The sequence below is a fragment of the Biomphalaria glabrata genome, chromosome 18 (assembly GCF_947242115.1).
Source record: "Biomphalaria glabrata chromosome 18, xgBioGlab47.1, whole genome shotgun sequence".
Classification (NCBI taxonomy): domain Eukaryota; kingdom Metazoa; phylum Mollusca; class Gastropoda; family Planorbidae; genus Biomphalaria; species Biomphalaria glabrata.
Genome location: NC_074728.1, coordinates 20710464 through 20732617, shown reverse-complemented (window position 1 = coordinate 20732617; position 22154 = coordinate 20710464). Strand labels below are relative to the sequence as shown.

The window sequence follows — 22154 nt, the reverse complement described above, 5'->3', positions numbered from 1 at the left end:
CTTTTTATCAGACAAGAAGAGTTTAAAATAATTGTAAACATGACATACAAAATAAATAAAAGCGTTCGTTTTTTAACTCTTTCTCTCCGTAATAATTTATCACAATCTGGTGGAATCAACGTTGGTATCGTCCGTTAGGAGAGAAAGAGTTAATAGACGTGCTATTTTTATTAAAGGAAGAATTGTTAAATAGAAATAATCCAACAAACAATAAAAATACAAGGAATAATAAAACTTTTATTAAATGAAGCTTCTTAAGTTCAACATAGATGAATTCTTGGTCTCTTCTCAGAGACTGATACATACAAACAGTCTCTCAATGATTGGTATAAGAATGCATATACATAGTGAGTAACTTCTACTGTGTATTATATACAATTTAAAACAAATTTTAAAGATAAAGCTTATCTTAGGGAAATAACTGCACTTTTTATGTCATATCTCTCAATACTGTAATATTAATTTCCTTTACTATATATCAAACAAAATTAATTATTTGCCACCAATGAATTAACTAATCGGTTTATCTTTCGATTGATTCATGTTTTTTTCATTGACATGGGGAAGCGTGGTCGAGAGGCTAAGTGCGCTTGAACTTGGCTTGGCTTGGCTACCTAGAAGAGGGCTCGAGGTTCGACACACAGAGTTGTGTTTACTGAGCGCCTAAAGGCAGCGCGGAAAACTAACTCCTAGATACCCCTCCCCCCCCCCCACTGGTCCACTAATGAGATTGGACCAAAGCGCCCTGAACATGCTATAAGCATGAAAGTAGCACTGTATAAAAGCTATAAATATATATAATAATTGTGGAAAGTTTCAACTGGATCCAAGAGTGGGAAGTGCAGGAAAAAAAAAAGTGTACAAGAATCCAGACAGACATATTAACAGACAGACAGAGTTGCTCTGGGCACTATCTAAAATAACGAAATTATTAACCTATAAATCTACGTTGCGTTTGGACGATGGACTAGCTCAATACATAGGTCTTCAAATAGCGTGACAAAAACAAAAAAGGCTACATCAGCATGGGAAAAAATACTCCAAGATCTCCAGTTGATTAACTCTTTCTCTCCGTAATTATTTACCACATTCTGGTAGAATCAACGTTGGTATCGTCAGTTAGGAGAGAAAGAGTTAATGCAACACTATACGATCAATATTACAAGAAACGAGGTGTATGACCTAATGATTCCCCTTCAATCTCTCGACACATCAAGAACTTGAGCTCTGTTTCCTTGTTATGACTTCAATCTGTTTAACTAGCTCCTTAAAGAACAGGCAAAGAATGGGATTAAAATACAAGCAAAATACAAAGAAATTACTTTGAAAAAATCTTACATTAAGTGTCATAGTATCAAATAGTTTGGATCAATCTATTTAATTAAATGTGTAATAGATCTAGACCAACAATGATAAATATGTGCGGCTAGATCTATTTGTTAATTTAAAAAAAAAAAATGAAAGTAAACTCGGGGCACAAGCCTCCTCAAGAGCCCTTATGCAACTTAAATAGTGTCCAAAAAATACTAGCAGCTCTAGACATGTGTATTATTAAAAACCAAACAGGTCAGAATTGAATTATCTTATCTTATCTTATATAATACAGACGTTACTTCAAAAAAAAAAAAAGAAGATGATTACGTCCTACGCGCCATGCATTTAGTCATGTATATTAACCACTGGCGTAAATTCTGCCAAGTCACTGGTTTTTCTGGCTAGCTCAGGCAACCCATTACATGCTCTAATAGCACTAGGGAAGAAGGAGTATTTGTACAAATTTGTCCTAGCATATGGGATGAGGAATGTGCCTTTATCTTTGTGTCTTTCTGAGTATTTTATTAAATTTTGTTTTTGTATTTGAAGATTATGAATTTAGTGTTTTTTGTATGATTGCTACTTTACTTTTGAGCCTTCTGTCCTGAAGGCTTTCTAAACTTAGTGATTTAACTAAAGGTGTTACAATAGTCAAATGTGAATATTCGTTTGTTATAAATCTCACTGCTCTATTTCGTTGTCTGTTCTAATGTCTTCACTATCGTCAATCATATTAGCTTTGATCATGACCTCTTCAAGTCTTTCCCACAAGATATATTGAAGCGTACATTGCCCGATGCGGCGTAGTTAAAAGCCTCAAAACCTACTTGTAAATCTTTCTCTCTATGGTCTCTAGTAAGCAGACACGTTTTGTCTTCCTGCTCTACGATTTTGAATTTCTTTCTCAGATGTTCCTAACTGTCTGGACATTTAGACAAAAAGATATATGTATGACCCACAAGATATGCCTCTCAAAACATTACCATCACGACCAGTTGGAGTTAAACTTTTCTGACTTCGTTGAGTGACCTGATATCAGACAAAGTGTTTTTTTAGTTAGCCTGAATATGTCTTATGGCCTATGCTTTATACTTGACCTGCGCTTCCGAACTGACTTCTATCTTTATATACGATACCTTCTACCATACGATACACTCTACCAAACGATACATTTGACCATACGATACATTGTACCATACGATACATTGTACCATACGATATATTCGACCATACGATACATTCGACCATACGATACATTCGACCATACGATACATTCGACCATACGATACATTGTACCATACGAGACATTCTACTATGAAGTTCTACTTTCGGCTTACTGATAGATTTCAACTGTTCTTTATCTCGTTATTCAAAACTTGAAATTGTCATGTCATAGACTTATATATACTATATCTAGACTGGACATGGAGATTGTTTAGCACTACAAACAATATCTTGAACTTTTTTTACAAAGTTGGATCAAGGCGTTGTTTTGTACAGTAGTTAAAAGAAGTACAGTTTTTTTTTCAACCCTAACCTATGTAACATATTTAATTTTTAGATCTAGATCTAGAAATTGAACATCAAAAATAAAAGTACACTAGTCTCATAATTATTATTTTGCAATTTTTAGATAATCTAGAAAGATCTAGGTAATCAATCTATTTAAATGTACATAAGATGATTTAAATCAGGGGTCTCAAACACGTGGCCCGCGGGCCACATGTGGCCCTCGAAACTATTTTGTGTGGCCCGCGACCACGTCCGCGAATTAAAAAAAAATTAGATAAAATTTACAATGACCACATATAAGCCATGAAATGATCTACAACTGCAGAAATCAGTAAATGAGGTGTCACTGTCGCCCACCGACCGCTTAGGCTTTCAGCTGGGTGAACGAAGGCCTGATTCTTACCGCTGGCCGATAGCGGCTAGAATCTGGCCACCATTATATCACTGCTCCGACCGTTTGGCCGCGTGGCTAATCAGGCCACGCGGCTAGCGAAACAGGAGAAAGAAAAGGAGATGGGGAGGGATGGGGTACATGTGTCAAGATTCTGTGAAAGCAAGCTTTGTTGTTAGTGAGATGATAGCAAAGGCATCACGACCATTCACTGAAGGCCAGTTTGTAAAAGAGTGTATGCTACAGGCGTGTGAAATTATCTGCCCCGAAAAAAAGAAGCCCTTCGAAGGCATAAGTTTGTCGGCGAACACAGTTGCAAGCAGGATCACCGAGTCAGCGACAAATGTTCAACAGTAACTGAGTGCCGCTGCAAAAGACTTTGTAGCATATTCCATTGCACTGGACGAGTCTACTGGTGTAACAGACACAGCATACTGTGCCGTATTCATTCGTGGGGTCGACGAAAACTTGAACATTGTGGAAGAGTTATTGGACTTACTAGCCATGAAAGGAACGACCCTGGACGCGAAGTGTTTCAAGAACTGGAAGCTTGTATTGACAGGTGTGGGCTACAGTGGGAAAAAACTTGTTTCAGTGGCTACGGACGGTGCACCATCAATGTGTTCAGAGAAGGTTGGTGTGGTTGGATTAATGATAGATAAACAGAATCAGCTCAGTTTGGCGGGACCTTTTGCAGCCATACACTGCATTCTGCACCAAGAAGCACTCTGTGGCAAAAGTCTACAAATGAAGAACGTGATGGATGTTGTCTCGTGAAGACGGTGAACTTCTTACGTGCACGGGGTCTCAACCACAGACAGTTTGTGTCATGTCTAGCTGATTTAGAAACGGAATACGGAGAGTTGCTGTATCATACGGAAGTCAGATGGTTGAGTCGTGGAAAAGTGCTGTAGAGATTTTTTTAACTGAGACGGGAAATAGCATTGCTCATGGCAATGAAAGAGAGAGACATACCTCAGCTCACGCAACATCTCAATGCAATCAATTCACAAATACAGGGCAAAAAGCAGCTGATTACCGTGATGTTTGATTCATTTAGATGCAAGCTGACTTTTTGGGGCACTCAGCTGGCAGGTGGAAACCTGGCTCATTTCTCTTTTCTACAGAGCATAACTGTTGAACTACAGCGCCTGAAAGACTACGTAGACATCCTCTTCAGACTACTTGAAGATTTTGAACACCGCTTTCAGCAATTCACTGCTCTCGAACCACAGTTTTTCCTTGTTGCCACTCCGTTCGCAGTTGCGAACTATTGGACCTGCAGTGTGACACTGTTCTGAAGCAAAAATACGCTGATGTTGGCGTTCCAGATTTCTACCAGTTTCATCCCATAGAGAAGTTTCCAAACTTATTTTGCTCAGCTGCTAGAATTCTTGCGATGTTTGGGGGTACGTACGTTTGCGAACAGTTTTTCTCCAGAATGAAGATCAACAAAACAGCATTACGATCAAGATTAACTGATGAGCATATGAGAGCAACCTTGCAGCCTGCCACTACACACGACTTCAGGCCTAACGTCGATGGTCTGGTCTCTGCCAAACCCTCTCAGCTGAGTGGACAGAAACATTAGTGACGAGCCATCTGCAGTAGGCCTAGTAATTATAGGTTGTTGTTTTTTTGGTAAGGGGGGGGGGGGAACTACAGTTTCTGCTTTCTTTATTAGTGACAGAGACAACGTCAACTTATTTTAGTAAACTAAACTGCCTGTGCATGTATAAACTACAATAAATGTAATTAATAATTATATAAACACTTAATTTTAGCATTTAACTGCAGTGACAGTAGTGTTTGTAAAATTTAATGAAAAAACATTCTCTTTTCGTGGTGTGGCCCGCTGACTGATTGTTACTTTCCACTGTGGCCCACATGCTGATATGAGCTTGACACCCCTGATTTAAATCAACATGAACATCAACATTATCTCAATGGAAACAAACAGGAAATGGCTTCGTTTCATACATTTGCGTGAATATCCGAGAAATGATTTTTCATTATTTCTAAACTTTGAAAACTAAAGATCATTACTTTTCTAAGACAGAAAAGATTTATTGGGACGACTTCCCTTTGAGCCTGAAAAAAGAGTTTACGTACATAAAAATCTATATATATATAGGTCTGTGAATCGATCAGTCGCAGATAAGAATTTATTTCCGGTTTTCAGTCTAGGTATAATATATAAGTCTATGGGTCACGTCTTCTGTGTCGCGTTGCTCATAAAGTCTCCTCAATCTTAGGTCAGAAACGTTGGCTCAAGTTTGATAGCCACATTGAAATCTTTCCTTCTACCTTCTTCTCGTTGGAGACAACCAAGCGAGACAGTGTTTGTTGGGGTGAGTGGTCAGGGGCGGTAATACACACTGCCATGTTTACTCAAGCATGTAGATTTACTCTTAACAATCATTTTTTTTCTTTGCTTATAAGATCTAGATCAGGCGGTTCTCAACCTGTGGGTCGCGACCCCCTTGGTGGTAGATTGACGATTGGCCAGGGGTCGCATAAGACCATCGAAAATGTGGATTGTTATCTTATCTTCTTATCTTATATAATACAGACGTTACTTCAAAAAAGAAGATGATTACGTCCTACGCGTCATTCATTTAGTCATGCATATTAATCAATGACTTAAATATTGTCTACTCTTCTATTGCTGTATGTGTGTGTGTGTGTGGGGGGGGGGGGGGGGTCGCGGCATAGTGGTGGATTGTAAAAAGGGGTCGCCGAGTTTAAAAGATTGAAAACCGCTGATCTAGATCAAACTGCATAGACCTAGATCTATGTCTTTTACAAGAATGCAAACTTTACTGCTTGGTTTTCCGTTATACGAAAATGGATTAAAATAATAGGTTTGTGTGACGTTAAAATCTGAGCGTTTTGGATGCGTAAAACAGTTACTTCAGAAAAACATAAATTACTAAGTTATTATTGACACTAAAATGTGGCTAAACAGAGATAGCTGAGACGGATTTTGGGAGTCAGTTACACAGATAGGGTCTCAAACAAGGAAATCCTATGCCGAACTGGGAGTCGAACACTTAGTGAGGTTGTGACTGAGCGTCGCATGAGGTTTGCGGGACATGTTCTACGTCAAAATGAATTACGCACACCAAGAGTTGCGATAACATGGAAGCCAAAACGAGGAAAGCGCAAACGGGGACGTCCTCGTATTACTTGGCGAGACACCTTCATGGAGGACCTCAGAACAGTGGACACCAGGTGGGAGGAGGCTTCAGACATTGCCAGTGGCAGATCTTTATGGAGACAGCTTGCCGCCCAATGCGCCGAACGGCGCGGGAGGACCTAAGTCTAAGTAAGTAAGTAATAAGCCTATATTCATTTTTTGTCAATTAAAACAGATATTGTATCAACAATTGTCAAAACCATCGGAGTTTCCCTTCAATACTACACCACTACAGCTTATGTCAATAAGCGATGCCAACACTAAACGCTGGACACATCATATTCTTTAATAACACACTCATACGCACGTTACACACAATACAATACATGAACTCTTTTCTATATATTCTATATTTCAATTACATACACATACATATAAACACAATGTGAACACAATCTAGTCATGCATGTTACTCAGTGACACTCTGCCAAGTCATTGGTTTTTCTGGCTGACTCAGACAACCCATTCCAAGGTCCAGTGGTATGACTTTGAATCGAGCACGCTGCCATTCGTATCTTATATTATATATTACAGACGTTTGGCCACTTTAAAAAAAAATAAAACAAAACAAGATAATTACTTCCTACGCATTTCATGTCAATCTAGTAATGCATGTTAATCAATGCTAAGTCGTTGGTTTTTCTAGCTGATTCGGGCAACCCGTTCTATTCTCATTCCTTGCTCCCTCTAGGCTAGGACGTAATAATCTATATTTCTGAAGGAATCTTCAACGTATGAAAATGTTTTGATTCATTTATGTAACTTATCTCAATTATTGTGCGTTTTATTTCTTTGTGTTATTTTTTAAAAATTGTATTGGAGACAAGCATTTTGTTAAGCATTACCTGCATCACGGTGTCATATGGACTCCTGCCACAGAAATCAAAGTATAACTTTTGACCTAGCATCAACCCGAGCCAACCGTCTGGTTTGTAGTTCGGTGTCACTTTCACTATGAGGTAGTCTTTTTTTAGATTCGAGGTATATTCCGCTTCTGAAAATTTAGAAATATGATGAGCATGTATTAAGAAAATTCTATCAATATACAAATTTAGTATTTTTAAAATGAATAACAATAAGAATTTGAGACAGGGCCGGCCTAAGGTACTTGGGGGTCCTAGGGGAATTGTAATTTGGTGGCTCCATATGAACTATAACAAGGCACATACTTTTTTAAAAATTGTAATTCCTCTTTAGTAACAAGTTGATGCTGCCTAATGTGACAACGAAGTAGATGCTGCCTAATGTGACAACGAAGTCGATGCCACCTGATGTGACGGCGAAGTCGATGCTGCCTAATGTGATGGCCAAGTTGATGCTGGCTAATGTGACGGCAAAGTTGATGCTGCCTAATGTGACAACGAAGTAGATGCTGCCTAATGTGACAACGAAGTAGATGCTGCCTAATGTGACAACGAAGTCGATGCCACCTGATGTGACGGCGAAGTCGATGCTGCTTAATGTGATGGCCAAGTTGATGCTGGCTAATGTGACGGCAAAGTTGATGCTGCCTAATGTTATGGCGATTTGATACTGTCTAATGTAAAAAGTTAAGACTGCCTAATGTTACGGCAAAGTTGATGCTGCCTAATGTTATGGCGAGTTGATACTGTCTATTGTAACAAGTTAAGACTGTCTAATGTGACGGCAAAGTTGATGTTGCCTAATGTCACGGCGTAGCTGATTCTGCCTAATCTGACGGCGGCTGATGAGTAACAAAATTTGACAAATCGCATCTTTGTGTTGTTAGAACCCCTCCTCATCTGATTATCGTTTGCGATTCGATGCACAAGACTGGAAATTACATTCCGACATTTTCAACAAAAGAAAAAACAAACAAACTAGAAATAGCTCTAAGTCTCTAAGTCTAGATCTAGGAATAGATTTCAGTCTTTAAAAGTCTAGATCTAGAGTTAGATCTAAGTCTATATCTAAGTCTAGATCTAGATCTAGAATCTTGATTTACAATGTACTATATCTAGACTAGAACTCGTATTATGACTATAGATCTATGTAGATCTGGCCTCTGTTTATTGTAATTTTGATTGTTGTCAAGTGTATAGCCTAATGATGATGTGTGAAAACTGCGGGCATACATTTTTTTTTCATGTTTTTTTTTGTTGTTGGTTTTTTTTTTTTACTTACAATTGAAACCAAATTCGTATTGAAATTCTTTTCAAAAACAACATTTGAATCAGTATTCTATTCCATGAGTTAGTTAATAAATGGAAAATCTATTTTATAGTGATCCATTGATACTTTTTCAATCGTGACCTTATATGCATTTTTTTTTACCAATGCGCGAATCTATGAATGAAGCTTGATTTATTAATGAAGAAGCTTGTGAACATTTTAATAAGACTTGCTTATCCTGAAGTTTTTCATTTAAAAGTGGTGTAATGTTTTCATAAATCTGCTCGCATATATAATTTTAAAAAGTAGTTGGTTTACTTTCAGAACAGAAAAAAAAGTAACCGTTGCATCAGAACTTTGAATGATCTAAAATATCATGATGTCTGATTTTCATTTTCTCTTCTAGTTTCTGAGATCTAAACGGGACGAATGGACAGACGGACAGACAGACCACACAAAACTAATAGCGTCTTTTCCCCTTTCGGGGGCCGCTAATAACAGGTTTTAACATAGCTCATTTAAAAAAATAGATGTATACATAGAGAGTAAGAACTTGATTAATAGACATATAGCGTGCAACCCACAATGTTTGGGATTTGATTAACAAAAAAAAAACAACAACAACAACAAAATAACTTTAGTCCTGTTAGAGTCTCAAAATAGGAGACCCTAGGAGGCTGCCTAGTTTGCCTATGCCTAATGCCGGCAAACTCCGACAATCCAGAATTGGCTTGATCAGCCACTCCAGATTCTGCACCGTCTCAAGACGTAACCAAAGCCAGTGACTCTTCTGGGCGCATCCATTGTCTTCCGAGACAGAAGGAGCCATATAATGCCGGCCCTGCTTAAGAGGTAAGAAAGTGTTTTAACATATTTTAAGCAGTAAAATATGAATATTTTAGTACCCATTTTGCAGTAGGCGCTATCTTTGTATTTCTGAGAGATGCACATAATAACAATCGAAGAATCCTCAACAGCTTGAGACATACTCTCGAACACATTTATTTCCATCTTCTCTTTATCTATCCACAAGTTGTAGCCTAGACTCTGGGGAAATAGATCTCACAAATAGAATGCATAGTTTCAACAGTTGAAAAAAAAAAGAGATCAGATATATATCTCATGACAACGGGCGGACTGGGTGTCAAAATCGGCCCAGGCATTTCTTTATCATCCGGCCCATAAATTTTATATTATACAATGGACATTTAATTATAGGTCTACCTGTCCTAAAAAAATCACTATGTTTATGTTAAGTTTGATAATGTATCGATAGCTGTATACATATATAATGCGTCGCACAGAGGGCCCCTTTTGTAAGATAATACTATACGACCTTTAACAATTTAACACGTGCCTTAGTGACATCCATGAGGCTCTTATCTTATAAAATACAGATGTGATTTGAAAAAAAAAAAAGAGAGATGCTTACTGTGGTCCTACCAGCCCATTCGGGTACCGGCCCACCGGGCATTTGCCCAAATGCCCATATAGCCAGTCCGCCCCTGCTCCTGACAACGCAAGAGTAATATTCTTTTTCTCTTGATTAAAAAAAAATAGTTCTAGATAACTCATATACCTAAATGTCTTTTCGACATCGATTAGTAGACCCAGTTATGCATAGGCGTATCATGCATATTTAACGTTCGAATAAGAAATTTTACAATCTCTATCCCCCTCCCACTATAAATGTTTGCAACAATAGAATTGAGTGGTTAATCCATACCCCGGGTACGCTATTCTGCCTCAACGTGGCACTCGGGTGGAAACGATCACTAGAGGAAGTAATTAGGCTAAATGAGTAGCAAAACAAAACTCCTGTGGGAGTGTCCAAGGGAATGCGAGAGCTTTCCCATTGCACGGTGCGGAGTTGAAAGAGAGCTTCCACGTCCCTGTCGATAATCCAGGAGCCGTTCCTCAAGGGACCGTTACACTAATGGCGAGTCCTGCACGGTTAGCTAGGCACAACATAGAAAAATGGCGGAGGTTCCCGGTGTACTCGGCCTCTGGCCATGCATTCTAGTTCATGCGCCCGTAGTGCCAGATATATTGGAAATAGCAATGCTTTACATAGGCATTGACTTGGACCTCTTCCAGACAGAACGGTTTGGTTCAAGCAGGCTTACACGCCTAGAGCTCGAAGAACCTTCGGCTCAACTCTTTTGACAATCACACGGTTAATCTATACTGTTGAAAGTAATATAATGACTTTGTTTCTTGTCGTCAGAAAACATAGAATAGATGAAATAGCAAAAGATCCTCGTTACCATTTAAAATATGTACAAAGCTTATATCAACTAACTCTGTCTGTCTGACAGTCTGGTCAAAAGATTGTACACGCTATTTCTCCACCACTCAATCTCGGATCAAGCTGAAATTGTGTACTATAATTTCTTTTACCTGAAAACGTGAGAATCAATTTGAAAAAAAAATTAACCAATTAGTTCATTAACTATTGGTAATAAATTATTTTGTTTGGTATCTCAAACAAGACAAAGAAATAGTTTTTGACTGAAGTGGTGGTATAAGCTGAATTAGTCCCCTTTATAGAATTCCGTCTGAGGCTTAGTGAACACAAACATGAAACAGGAACAATGGATAACTATACAATATTCGCTAGCAGAGTGGTTACCGCGTTGGCTGCTGAAGCCTGAGAAGGCTTTAGCCCAAACATTCGAATTCAGGTCGTTCTTTTTTTTTTTTAAATACATTTAAAATGCGTTCATCCAGATATCACTCGCCTGAAGTTAAATGAAGATCTATTAATGTACTTTTAAGAAGCCCAAAAACCTCATGCAAAGATTAAATAGAAAATAAAAAGCCAGGATGCTAGGTGTTATGATAATGTTTTCATTAACCCTTTAAACGCGTGTGGTAGATTAGCCTCTAAACATCAGAATTGTTATTCCATTTATATGCACTCATTGTAAAACAGCTCAGCACTTTAAGGGTTAATAGATGTTGTCACTTCCCCTTAAAATGTTAAGCGCGATTGTACACTATCTAGATTAGGCATATGTGTTCTAATCCTTAAGACTTACTTGAAGGCTGTGGTAGATTTTGTGTACAATCTCTTTATCAGCGTGGCAGTAGCTAATCATTATATGCCGATCATTTCCTGAAAAGTTATTTTAAAAGATAAACACACCAGCATCGTAATCAAAGAAAGCCTAAAAAAACGAATCACTCATTCAAAAGCTGTATCTCTAGAGAGTTCTCAAATAGAAAAAGCATTATAAAACAAAGGGGAATTAAAGCAGAACTGGATTAGGAAAATAGACATAAATAAATATAGACTGGCCGATAAAAGAGTTTTATGAAACGAAAATTTGTGACTTGCAATTTTTTTATTTTATTATACAGCATTTATGAGCAGTATAAAAAGTAAGTATTCATATCTATTTCAGTCACACACCTATATATACTGTTATAACTTTGCCATGCGCACCACCATCCAGGCTAGTGCAGAGATGCGCCCTTCTAGTAACCAAACTAGAACAGGATGTTGACATGAAGAGACTAACGATTTCCGCCCAAGTAGAGAGCCAATATGGAGATGTTGTACTCAAGGCAGATGCCCCTTTGTGTTTGTCATGTCTCCATGTAAATAAACGTCTATGTCCTCGTTGAGTTGCCTCACTTAAGTTATTACAATATTGTAAATAAGGAGGCAGTGTAGTTTTGTTTAATCTCTGAGAATGAAGATAATGCAATTTATCATAATTCGGAAATCCGAATACAATAGATATACATGTTTTCAAGTTACATGAAGTTACTTCCTTCGGCCAGTCTATATTTATTTATGTCTATGATTAGGAAGCAAGGGGGGATAAATTAGGTAAAGGCGAGGCAAATGGATGATGATGGAAACATTACGGTTTGGTAAAGGGGAAGGGAAAATGGAGAAAGAACACTAAATGCTGTAAATTACCGATGAGATTTGAGCAAAGGTGCTTGTGCATTCATTATAACCATATCAAGAACAGGGCTTGACTCCAAGGTGAGATAACCAGCGGCTAGCCTTGTTTGACAAAACTGAAAACGGGTTATGGCCCTTACACGCATGTACTCAAGACATCCCAGGTATAGCTCTGGAGGAGACAGAGACAGCCCATGATCACATGGGAAATTAATTAGAAGAAAAAATATTCAAACGATTGAAATGGACGATTGTGACCTAGATAGGAAACTGTTGCTTTGTGAAGGAAACACCTTTTCTTTAAGGTTTTAAAGAATCAATTTTTTTTTCGTGGAAAGATTTGAAGCTGCAACAGAAGAGTTCCATAAATAAATAATAATAAAAAAAAAACATAAACACAAAAGTTCCGTTACACTAAGATAAAATTTGACAATCGTGTAATGGTACAATACTTATAGTTTGGAATTCATTGATTAGGGTAACAATCTAGAACAAGACAGAAACCAATGACGCGACGGCGCTATGGAAGAAACATTAACATTGATTTTTAACAAACTAAAGAGATACTGATTAGTTACGGCTCGGGGAGACTAATAAAACAAATGTTTAGACAAAAGTATTCCCCAAACATATAATAATTCATAGTAGAAACAAATACCTCCTGTTGCATTTGATGTAGCACAATGGCTTTCCTCGACGGCTTTTTGATCATGTGTAGTGGGTTCTGTAAACAACAATATCGTAATGTTTTTATATAAACTTTAAGTTTTTAATAAAAAAAAAATGTTGCCATTTCATACAAAAAAAGTTATTAGTTTATCTACTTTGCATTTGGCTATGCATGTAGGAAATCAAACAAATGTGTTATGGAAATCAATCCAGTATTTTATACAACGGGTAATTACTTCTTCTTCTTCTTCTTCTTCTAGCCAGCTTTATTGCTGCTGAGCTGTGAGCTCTTTTGCAGACTGTGCCAAGGAAAAAAAGTGTGCTGTTTTCTTCAGCTGTTCAGCACTGCCGTAAAGGGTGTTGGTTATGTTGGGCTGTAGTGGAAGTAGGGTCTGCCTAAGGTGGAATAGGGAGGGGCATTCAAAGAGGATATGGTTTACGGTTTCAAAGGGGTGGGCGCAATGTCTGCAAAGGGGTAGTTGTGTGGAGTTTATTTTGTTCAGGTGGTAATTTAATAGTGGTGTGTGTCCTGTTCTTAGTTGGAAGATTGTAGATTGTTCTTTGCGGGGGAGGAAGACGGGTAATTGCAAATCATTAATGTTTGCGAACTGAACCAAGGCATTTCATATTATGTGTCACCTAGTTTGTCATAAGCATGTTTTGGATTGTATACTATATAACAATATATGTACATGGTCATTTTTATGTGGCGGGCCTTATACTTCACTAGTGTCTTAATAAACAAGTGACTATTAATATTGACTTCTGATCTTACAGACGACAGTCCAGAGCCTTACAACATGACCAGGCGTAACGATTCGTTATGAATGAGAGCGTGTGGATGTTTATAAGGCTGAAAATATTTATGCTGCGACAATTAAAATGCTTGAATTCAATTCTAATTCAGTGTCTGCAACATCTATCCTCGAATAGCAACAAAAATAGTAAACTGGGCCCCATTTGGGGGATGAACGTTGGCCCAAACGGGGGCCCTTAGGGTTGGGTCTTGGCTCAGTTAGGGGGCCCAGTTGAAGCCCTGATGGAAACCGCATGGGGCCAGTACGAAACATTGAGGGGCCAGAAAGGGCTAAACACATGGGCCCCATTTGGGGGATGAACGTTGGCCCAAACGGGTGCCCTTAGGGCTGAGTCTGGGCTCAGTTAGGGGGCCCAGATGAAGCCCTGATGGGGCCAGTACGGGGAAAACATTGAGGGGCCTGCTAGGGCTAAACACATGGGCCCCATTTGGGGGATGAACGTTGGCCCAAACGGGGGTCCTTAGGGCTGGGTCTGGGCTCAGTTAGGGGGCCCAGTTGAAGCCCTGATGGAAACCTCATGGGGCCAGTACGGGGAAACATTGAGGGTCCAGAAAGGGCTAAACACATGGGCCCCATTTGGGGGATCAACGTTGGCCCAAACGGGTGCCCTTAGGGCTGAGTCTGGGTTCAGTTAGGGGGCCCAGATGAAGCCCTGATGGAAACCTCATGGGGCCAGTACGGGGAAAAATTGAGGGGCCTGAGAGGGCTAAACTCATGGGCCCCATTTGGGGGATGAATGTGTGAAGTTGTACATATCAGAATTGACCAAAAAATCTATATTTTCGATGAACTTAACAAATTGTCAATCTAGCCCCAAGGATGTTGCGGCTCTCAGGCTGATAGCCCCTGGTTTATTTCATCTTGTTTGATTAGTTAAAGGGGTTCCTTCTAAAGTGAAGATAATTACGCTCTATGAGTTACCATGTGTCGATTTAGTCACCTTCACCTATTTCTGTTTGACCTTTAGGGCATCACACAAGATCTGTTGACCCTCTTTCTCCATCCCTCTCTGTCTTTAGCCGTGGTAATAATCTCTTGCAATGCTAGCCCGTCCATTCTTTTATGGCGTCTTCCCTTCGCTCTCTCTGTCTGACTCATTCTTGTTTTTTCCTGTTACTGTTCCTTGAAGGAAGGTCCTTGCGAGCCCTGAGGACCTTGTAATATGATGATAGAGTTTTAGTTTTCGTTGTTTCTTTTTTTGACGGTACTTAGCAGGTCATCGTGGGGCCCAATCGCTGTACGAGCCCTGTCTCCAATCTAGTCGTTGATGTTAATTAGAGACTCAAACTCTGCTAAGTCATTGGTTTTCCTGGCAGAGCCAGGCAAACTGTTGCATGCTCAGTTGAATTATGCTGATCGGCGATAATAACCCGAAGGTCGTGGGTTCGATTCCTTGAACTAGCCATATATTTCTCATCTTGTTTGATGACAAGTAAAATTGGAAAGTTTATTTTGCTATATTACTTGTGTCATTAAGATTAATATTTTATTGGCTAATATCTGAATGAGATAATGCTGGATTAAAAGAATACTTGCAGTATATCTCTGAATAATGTCGAAGTTATTTTCCCTATTCGATATCAAACAAAATAATTCATTACCAATAATTAATAGACAAACAGGTTAATTTTTCAATTGATTCGTGTTTTGTTAGCTACAATAAATAATTGTATTAAATTTCAAATTTATCCAAGATAGGGTGTGGGAGAAATGACGTGTTTAATTATCTAAGTGGGACACCAAATCCTACATATTTAGCCGTATCTGTGAATACTGAATGAACAGTTATCCTTGTTATTATTAAAAAAAAATAATTTATCAGAATTTAATTGACTCATTAGTTAATTACTTTTATTGATTCATATCAATAATTGTGAAACGTTTTAACTTGATCCGACAATGTGTTTGGTAGAACTGATGTCTACAAACTTCTTACCAGACAGACAGACAGGCAGACAGAATGATTTGATCTAAGCCTTGTACACATCTGCTCAAGACTTATATGGGAAGCGTGGTCGAGAGGCTAAGTGCGCTTGAACTTGGCTTGTCTTGGCTACCTAGAAGGGGTGTTGTGTTTACTGAGCGCCTAAAGGCAGCACGGAAAACCAACTCCTAGATACCCCCTCCCCCCCCCCCACTGGTCCACAAATGAGATTGGACCAAAGCGCTCTGAGCATGCTATAAGCATGAAAGTAGCGCTATATAAAAGCTATAATAATTAATTATATTCCAACGTTTTTCTCAATACTCTCATTGAGAAAATAATGACCCAGTGAAAGTTTGATACATAGGAAATAAAAAAAAAACAACAACTAACCTTTAACTAGTGCATCATACAGATGCTTATAATCTTCTTTCAGGGAGTCTAAAAATATGTCAAAGGCACCTTCCGGACCTATGTTTGATATTCTTCTCAATAGAATTTCATTTCTTTCCATCGTAGTCCTTCCTGACTCGATTCTTTCAATATCATCTCTGTCTAATATATCCTTTTCATACAGAAAGTCCGTGATCTTCAAGGCGTCTAATTCATTCTTCAATAAAAGGTGATTTTTTCGGAGACGGAGATCATCTTGCTGTTTTAATTTACCCCTTGGTGGCATGTTTGTTGTGCTATCACTAAAAGAAAAAAAAAAAGATACATTGTAGAAACATTTTTTTTTAACTAACAGACTAATTTAAAAAAAAAAAAAAAAAGCTTATATCAACTCTGTCTGTCTGTCTGAACGAATTCTTTTAACTCTTTCTCTTCTAATTAACGATGCATACGTTGATTTAACCCCATAAAAATAAATTGATTTTTTTTTTTTGGAGTTATAAAATTTAGTTAGTTTTGTGTAACAGAAGCATGCATTCCCCCCCCCCCCCAAATGCCCCCCCCCCCACACACACACACAATTCGATACCAAATATAACATTTTCTGATAACCATAGGATAGTGAAACACAAATGAGCCAAATGAAATAATTTTATCGGAACGAGGAATATAATTACGGTTGAAAAGAGTTAACACGTTTTTTTTTCTCCCACTTTAAATTCACGGATACATTGTTGAAGAAAACACATCAATCAGTGCACAAATAATCATTTCTTTTAATCAATTAGTCGTAACTAATTAATTTTATCTTATAAAAAAAAAACTAAGCTAAAGGAGATGAGCCTTGCAATATTGAGAGACATGGAAACTATTGAACGGTGCTCTCCCTTTCACTCACTATAAACTTAGTTTTCTTCTGACAAAGCTTATTTAGACTCACTCGGTCTATCTAGCCAAAAGTTTGTGCACGACACCCAATCTCGGATCAAGCTGAAATTTGGCACAATTATTTCTTTAACCTGACAATACAATAATCAATAAAAAAAAATTAATTAGTTAATTAACTATTGGTAATAACTTACTTTGTAGTAGACTAAAGTAGTAGTATAGGCTAAATTAGTCTTATTTCCAAGGGAAAGAAATACTACTTGATTGTAGTGGTGGTATAAGCTGAATTATTCCCCTTTATAGATTGAGGCTTACTACAAATTTAATTACATGACTGATACAAATTAATTGATACACTTACTGTAAGCTATTTTTTAAATGTATTATTTTCTATTTTGTTAGTGGCATACCATTTTTCTTATTTTGCATGTTTTATTTATCACGATAATCTGTGTACCGTATCCGAGTTTCCCGAACGGCTCTAGTCAATCATACTTTCTGGACCCTATAGGTACCCTCCTAAATTAAAATTCACGTTCCCGCCGTCCCCCGCCCCTTTTGGCTAGTAATCAAAAGTGAGAAAGTGTTTTGGTAATAATGATTTTAATTATTGAAACTTCGGTAATAATTAATTTAATTTTTGAAACTTCGGTAATAATGATTTTAATTTTTGAAACTTCGGAAATAATGATTTTAATTTTTGAAACTTTGGTAATAATGATATTTTTCTTTTTAATATTCAAACGGATTTATAACTAAAATGAAACTATAACATTTTGTTTATGCCATAAAAAATAAATTGAGGTATCAGTACCGTGCGACACGGTATATAAGACATCCCCCGGCAGTTTGAGAAACGCTGATTCAAGCTATTTTTTTTAATTTTTTTTTTTTTTACTAATGGTCAATCCTAATAAAAAACAATAACATTTGAAGGCTCTGCGGCTGATGGTGAAGACTAGCTAATTAATTTTGGGAACTCTGAGTCAACCAAACTCTAATTTGTGCCTGACATTAATTGGGGAAAGGTAAAGGCGGTTGGTCATTGAGTTGGCCACATGACACCCTCGTTAACCGTAAGGCACAGAAACAGCTAACCTTTACACAATCTGCCCTATAGATCGCAAGATGAATGATTTTGGACGCAAAAAACACTTTCCTCTCTAAAGCATGACTTCATGTTTGAGTTTCAATTAGTTTTAGATCTAAATCGTGCATACAGCATAATTGATTACTATAATCGGTTTACATTGTGTAAGTTTGAAAGTCTTAAGTTGTTCTTAGGCTTAATGTTTGTAACGTCAGTCAATATCGATTTTTTTTAAAGTCGAGTTTGAAAACTATTTGTCCCAGATAACTGCACCCAGGTAGCTATACTTTTACATTACACTGACATATTGTTTAATACATTTTGGGAGTTTCTTGGAAATATGAATAATATACATTCTAGCCCTGACCTTTTGCAAAACTTCGGTAGCAGCTGTCCTCCTTGCGGGCCCGTTAAAAAAAAACTAACGAAGCATACAATTTCATTTAACAAAAGTGATATATTAACATTTTTTTTTTCAGTGGAATGAAACACCTCTTGTTATATTTGTATTGTGTAACCTGAATATCTTTAGATCTACAAAATTTTAAGGTTAGAACAAATTAATAAATCATTAGAAAAAGGCTTTGCCTTTGGATCTAAACAAATTAAGAATAGTGCACCATTTCTCATAACAAACCTTTTAGGCTTCTTCCCCTTCCCTCAGCTAAAAATAGATTTATAGGACCATGGAATAGCTTCATTACTCAGAGGCGTAGTGAGGGTAGGAGGCAAGGGGGGCACGATGCCCCTGGCGCCACCCTCAGGGGAGGGGCTCCACACGCAGCCTCTATTTCTATGTGATGTTCATTGAAAATCAGAGGGGGGGTGTCCAATTATATACCTTGCCACGGGCGAACGTATCTCTCACTACGCCTTTGCAGTTTTTCTCTATAACGTATAAATCACAGATTGTTTAAATGTTTGTTAAATGTTTTACATGTTTCGGATGTTCCTTCAGAGTTGAAGATAGTTTACTTCCTAGTCCAAACCTCCCGCAGGACGACGGGGGATGGGAGCGGGCAGGATTTGAACCCTCGACCATCGATGAATCCGAACGACAGTCCAGCGCGCAAACCTCACGACCAGGCAGCCATCCAGATTGTTGTATACATTAAAGTGAATGTATTGAAAACCAGCTATTATTGCCTACCTGTTATTCCTGTTAAGACTTTGTTTATAAATTTATTGAACACGCTAATATTCTAAGCTTCTTCTAAGACAATTAAAACCAAAATGGCAGCGTGAACACTACAAATCGGATTTTCCCATAATAATTTTTCATTTAGAACAGTGATTCCCAAAGTGGTCTATATAGACCCCCAGGGGTCTATGAAGACTTCCAAGGGGTCTACGAAGATGAAAAAATAAATTGAGGGTCTATGAGATGTCCATCGGGGGTCTACGATAAAAGATTTCATTTAACCAGTTTCAAGAGTTACCCAACGAAAAAAAAAAGGGTTGGGGGGAGAAAAAGTAGTATAAGTAGTAGTAGCAGGGCCGGACTTAACCGTTGTGACCAAGAAGTCATGAAAAGATCACTCTTTTTTTTATTTCTTCCCCACGTACTGTTAGGGGCGAAAAAAGAGGGGGGGGGGGGAGGAGAACAAGTAATGTAATCTGTATTCACCCGTCACTTAATAGCAGGGCCGAAAACAACCGTTGCGGGCCCTCTTCGAAACGGATTTCGATGGCCAAGTTTGGGTAGGGATACGGGCAATAAGTGAAAGTTAAGAGTTTGTATTAGGAAATAAATTCGTCTTTGCATTTTATTCTTTCTTTTCTAAGTACAGAACTATTTTACGAGCCTTGCGTGTAGCGAAGTCATACAGTATATCATAATAATTATGTTTCTTACATAGATCACGCTCAATAGCAATAATTACCAAATGCTTCAATCTATCTACGAGAATAGTTGACTTCAAGTAATTTTTCATTAGTTTGAGGCGCGAGAAGGTTCTTTCACTAGATTCCACAATTACGGGCATTGCATAATGCCGTTTTTTAATCGCGCGTAGGATTGGCGTTTTCCATATTGAATGACACCCCAAAATGACCATTTTTGTCTATATATTTCAGGAGATTTGTATGAGTTTTCAAAAGATTTTTAATTTCTAGTAAATTAGGAGGCCGCGAAAAATCTGTTAAAAGTTATAAAATAGTTTAACTTCATAATTTACACCTAGGATTAGCGTGGGGCCTAAGACAGTGCGGAGCCCACTGAGGTAGCATAGGCTGTGATGCCCTAAGGCCGGCCCTGCAAAATAGTGGCGTATGCTACGCGCCGGTCGACTAGTTGTAGTGTAACTAAGTTGTTTATTTTCTGCGTGTGTCCAGCGTGTCAGGTCACGTCCAGTGTGTGTGTGTGTGTTCATAGTACTTAAGCAATGTCGTGTAAGATGTGTTTGTGCTCGTTCACTGTCTACCGCAATCTTCTCGAATAAAGCCATGTAATTGATGGCTGACTGGTCGTGCGGTTTGCTCGCTGGACTGTCGTTCAGATTTATCGATGGTCCCGCGTTCAAACCCTGCCCGCTCCTATCCCCTGTCGTCCTTCGGGAGGTTTGGATAATTATCTTCAACTCTGAAGGAACATCCGTAACATGTAAAACATTGTACAAACAAACAACAATCATAAACAAACAGCATTTAGCCACGTGATTCTATACATCTTCTATACAAATTACGTAATCCATATTGGCTGTCACGTGATAAATATTTTTTCATTGTTTAATCAATATTATGACGTGGCTAAATGTGTTTATTTACGATTGGTGAATGAGGTCCAGTGGTAGTCTATTAGTTGTTTTCCCATTACAAGTATTTTATAAGGTTGGGGTTTATTTCCACCTAAATTAGGTTTTTATGTTTGTATAAAGTAAATAGATCTAGCTACTTTACCAAGTTCTGAAGTGTCATTAAATTTAATGATTTTGCTAATGGCGCTAGTGTAGTCAAATTTTAATTTTCATTTGTTTTAAACATCAAGTTTGTTTTCTGCATCTGGTCGTAATTTTTGTTCTTGGTTTCTTGGGGTTCTAATATTGGTCAAATCAAGACTTAGTAGGAAGCGCGGTGGCTGCGCGGTAAAGCGCTAGGCTTACAAACCTGGAGTTGCAGGTTCGAATCCTGGTGAAGACTTGGATTTTTAATTTCGGGATATTATGGGCCTTTGAAAACCACCCAGTTCTAATTGGTACCTGACATTAGTTGTGGAAAAGTATAGGCCACATGACACCCTCGTTAATCGGATGCAACAGAACCAGATGACCATTACATCATCTGCCCTATTGACCCACAAGGTCTAAAAGGGGAACAAGGTAAATAACTTTTATATTTTCCTATTGTTTTTAAAGCCCATGCTTATGATTCCACCGATTTCAAATCCCATATCTCAGAGATTTATAGGGAAAAAAGTATATCATACGTAATACGTTGCAATCATTCCATAACTGAAGGTTGGCAATATTTGTTACAAAGCTTATATCAACTCACTCTATCTGTCTGGTAAAAAGTTTGTACACGTTATTTCTCCCACACCCATTCTCGGATTAAGTTAAAACTTCGCAAAATTATTCATTAGCATAAACAAGACATGAATCAATATGTAAAGTGACCAACTAGTCAAATAATTATTGGTAATTCATTATTTTATTTGATACCAACCAGGGAAACTGATGGTTCACTATTCACAGAAAGGCCTGAATTTGTTGGGTTCAGTCCATTGAAATAATCTTTAACGCTAGTTCTCCCTCACGCATTCTCCGATCAAGTTGATACTTTAAAAATTATATATTGGACCTAGCAAAACATGAATCAAATTTTTTAAAAATACTAAATTATTAGTAATAATTATGTTTTATATGGAATAAGGGAAATAACTTGTATATTATTGATAGATATAGAT

At 37.9% G+C, this 22154-nt stretch overlaps 1 protein-coding gene across 2 annotated transcripts; it reads right to left on the bottom strand.

Annotated features, from left to right (window-relative positions):
- Positions 1-217: 217 nt before the first annotated feature.
- On the bottom strand, positions 218-19515 carry LOC106050690 (uncharacterized). 2 transcript variants are annotated; one of them, XM_056017142.1, is made up of 7 exons: positions 19401-19515; positions 16273-16574; positions 13127-13192; positions 11591-11667; positions 9455-9596; positions 7262-7410; positions 218-1266 (listed from the first exon to the last, which is right to left on the bottom strand). In XM_056017142.1, exons 2-7 carry the CDS (start codon positions 16556-16558, stop codon positions 1213-1215), a joined length of 774 nt encoding a protein of 257 aa, XP_055873117.1. In that variant the 5' UTR covers positions 16559-16574; positions 19401-19515; the 3' UTR covers positions 218-1212. The 2 variants fall into 2 exon arrangements, with proteins under 2 accessions (XP_055873117.1, XP_055873119.1); XM_056017144.1 differs by lacking the exon at positions 13127-13192.
- Between the last annotated feature and the right edge of the window lie 2639 nt (positions 19516-22154).

What these genes read in the sequence shown, in the direction of transcription:
- LOC106050690 (XM_056017142.1), bottom strand. Translation starts at nt 16,558, where the DNA reads ATGCCACCAAGGGGTAAATTAAAACAGCAAGATGATCTCCGTCTCCGA. An exon ending in GTATGATGCACTAGTTAAAG is followed by an intron (nt 13,193 to 16,272) that starts GTTAGTTGTTGT and finishes TGTTGTTTACAG; the next exon opens with AACCCACTACACATGATCAA. An exon ending in AAATCTACCACAGCCTTCAA is followed by an intron (nt 9,597 to 11,590) that starts GTAAGTCTTAAG and finishes CTATTTCCCCAG; the next exon opens with AGTCTAGGCTACAACTTGTG.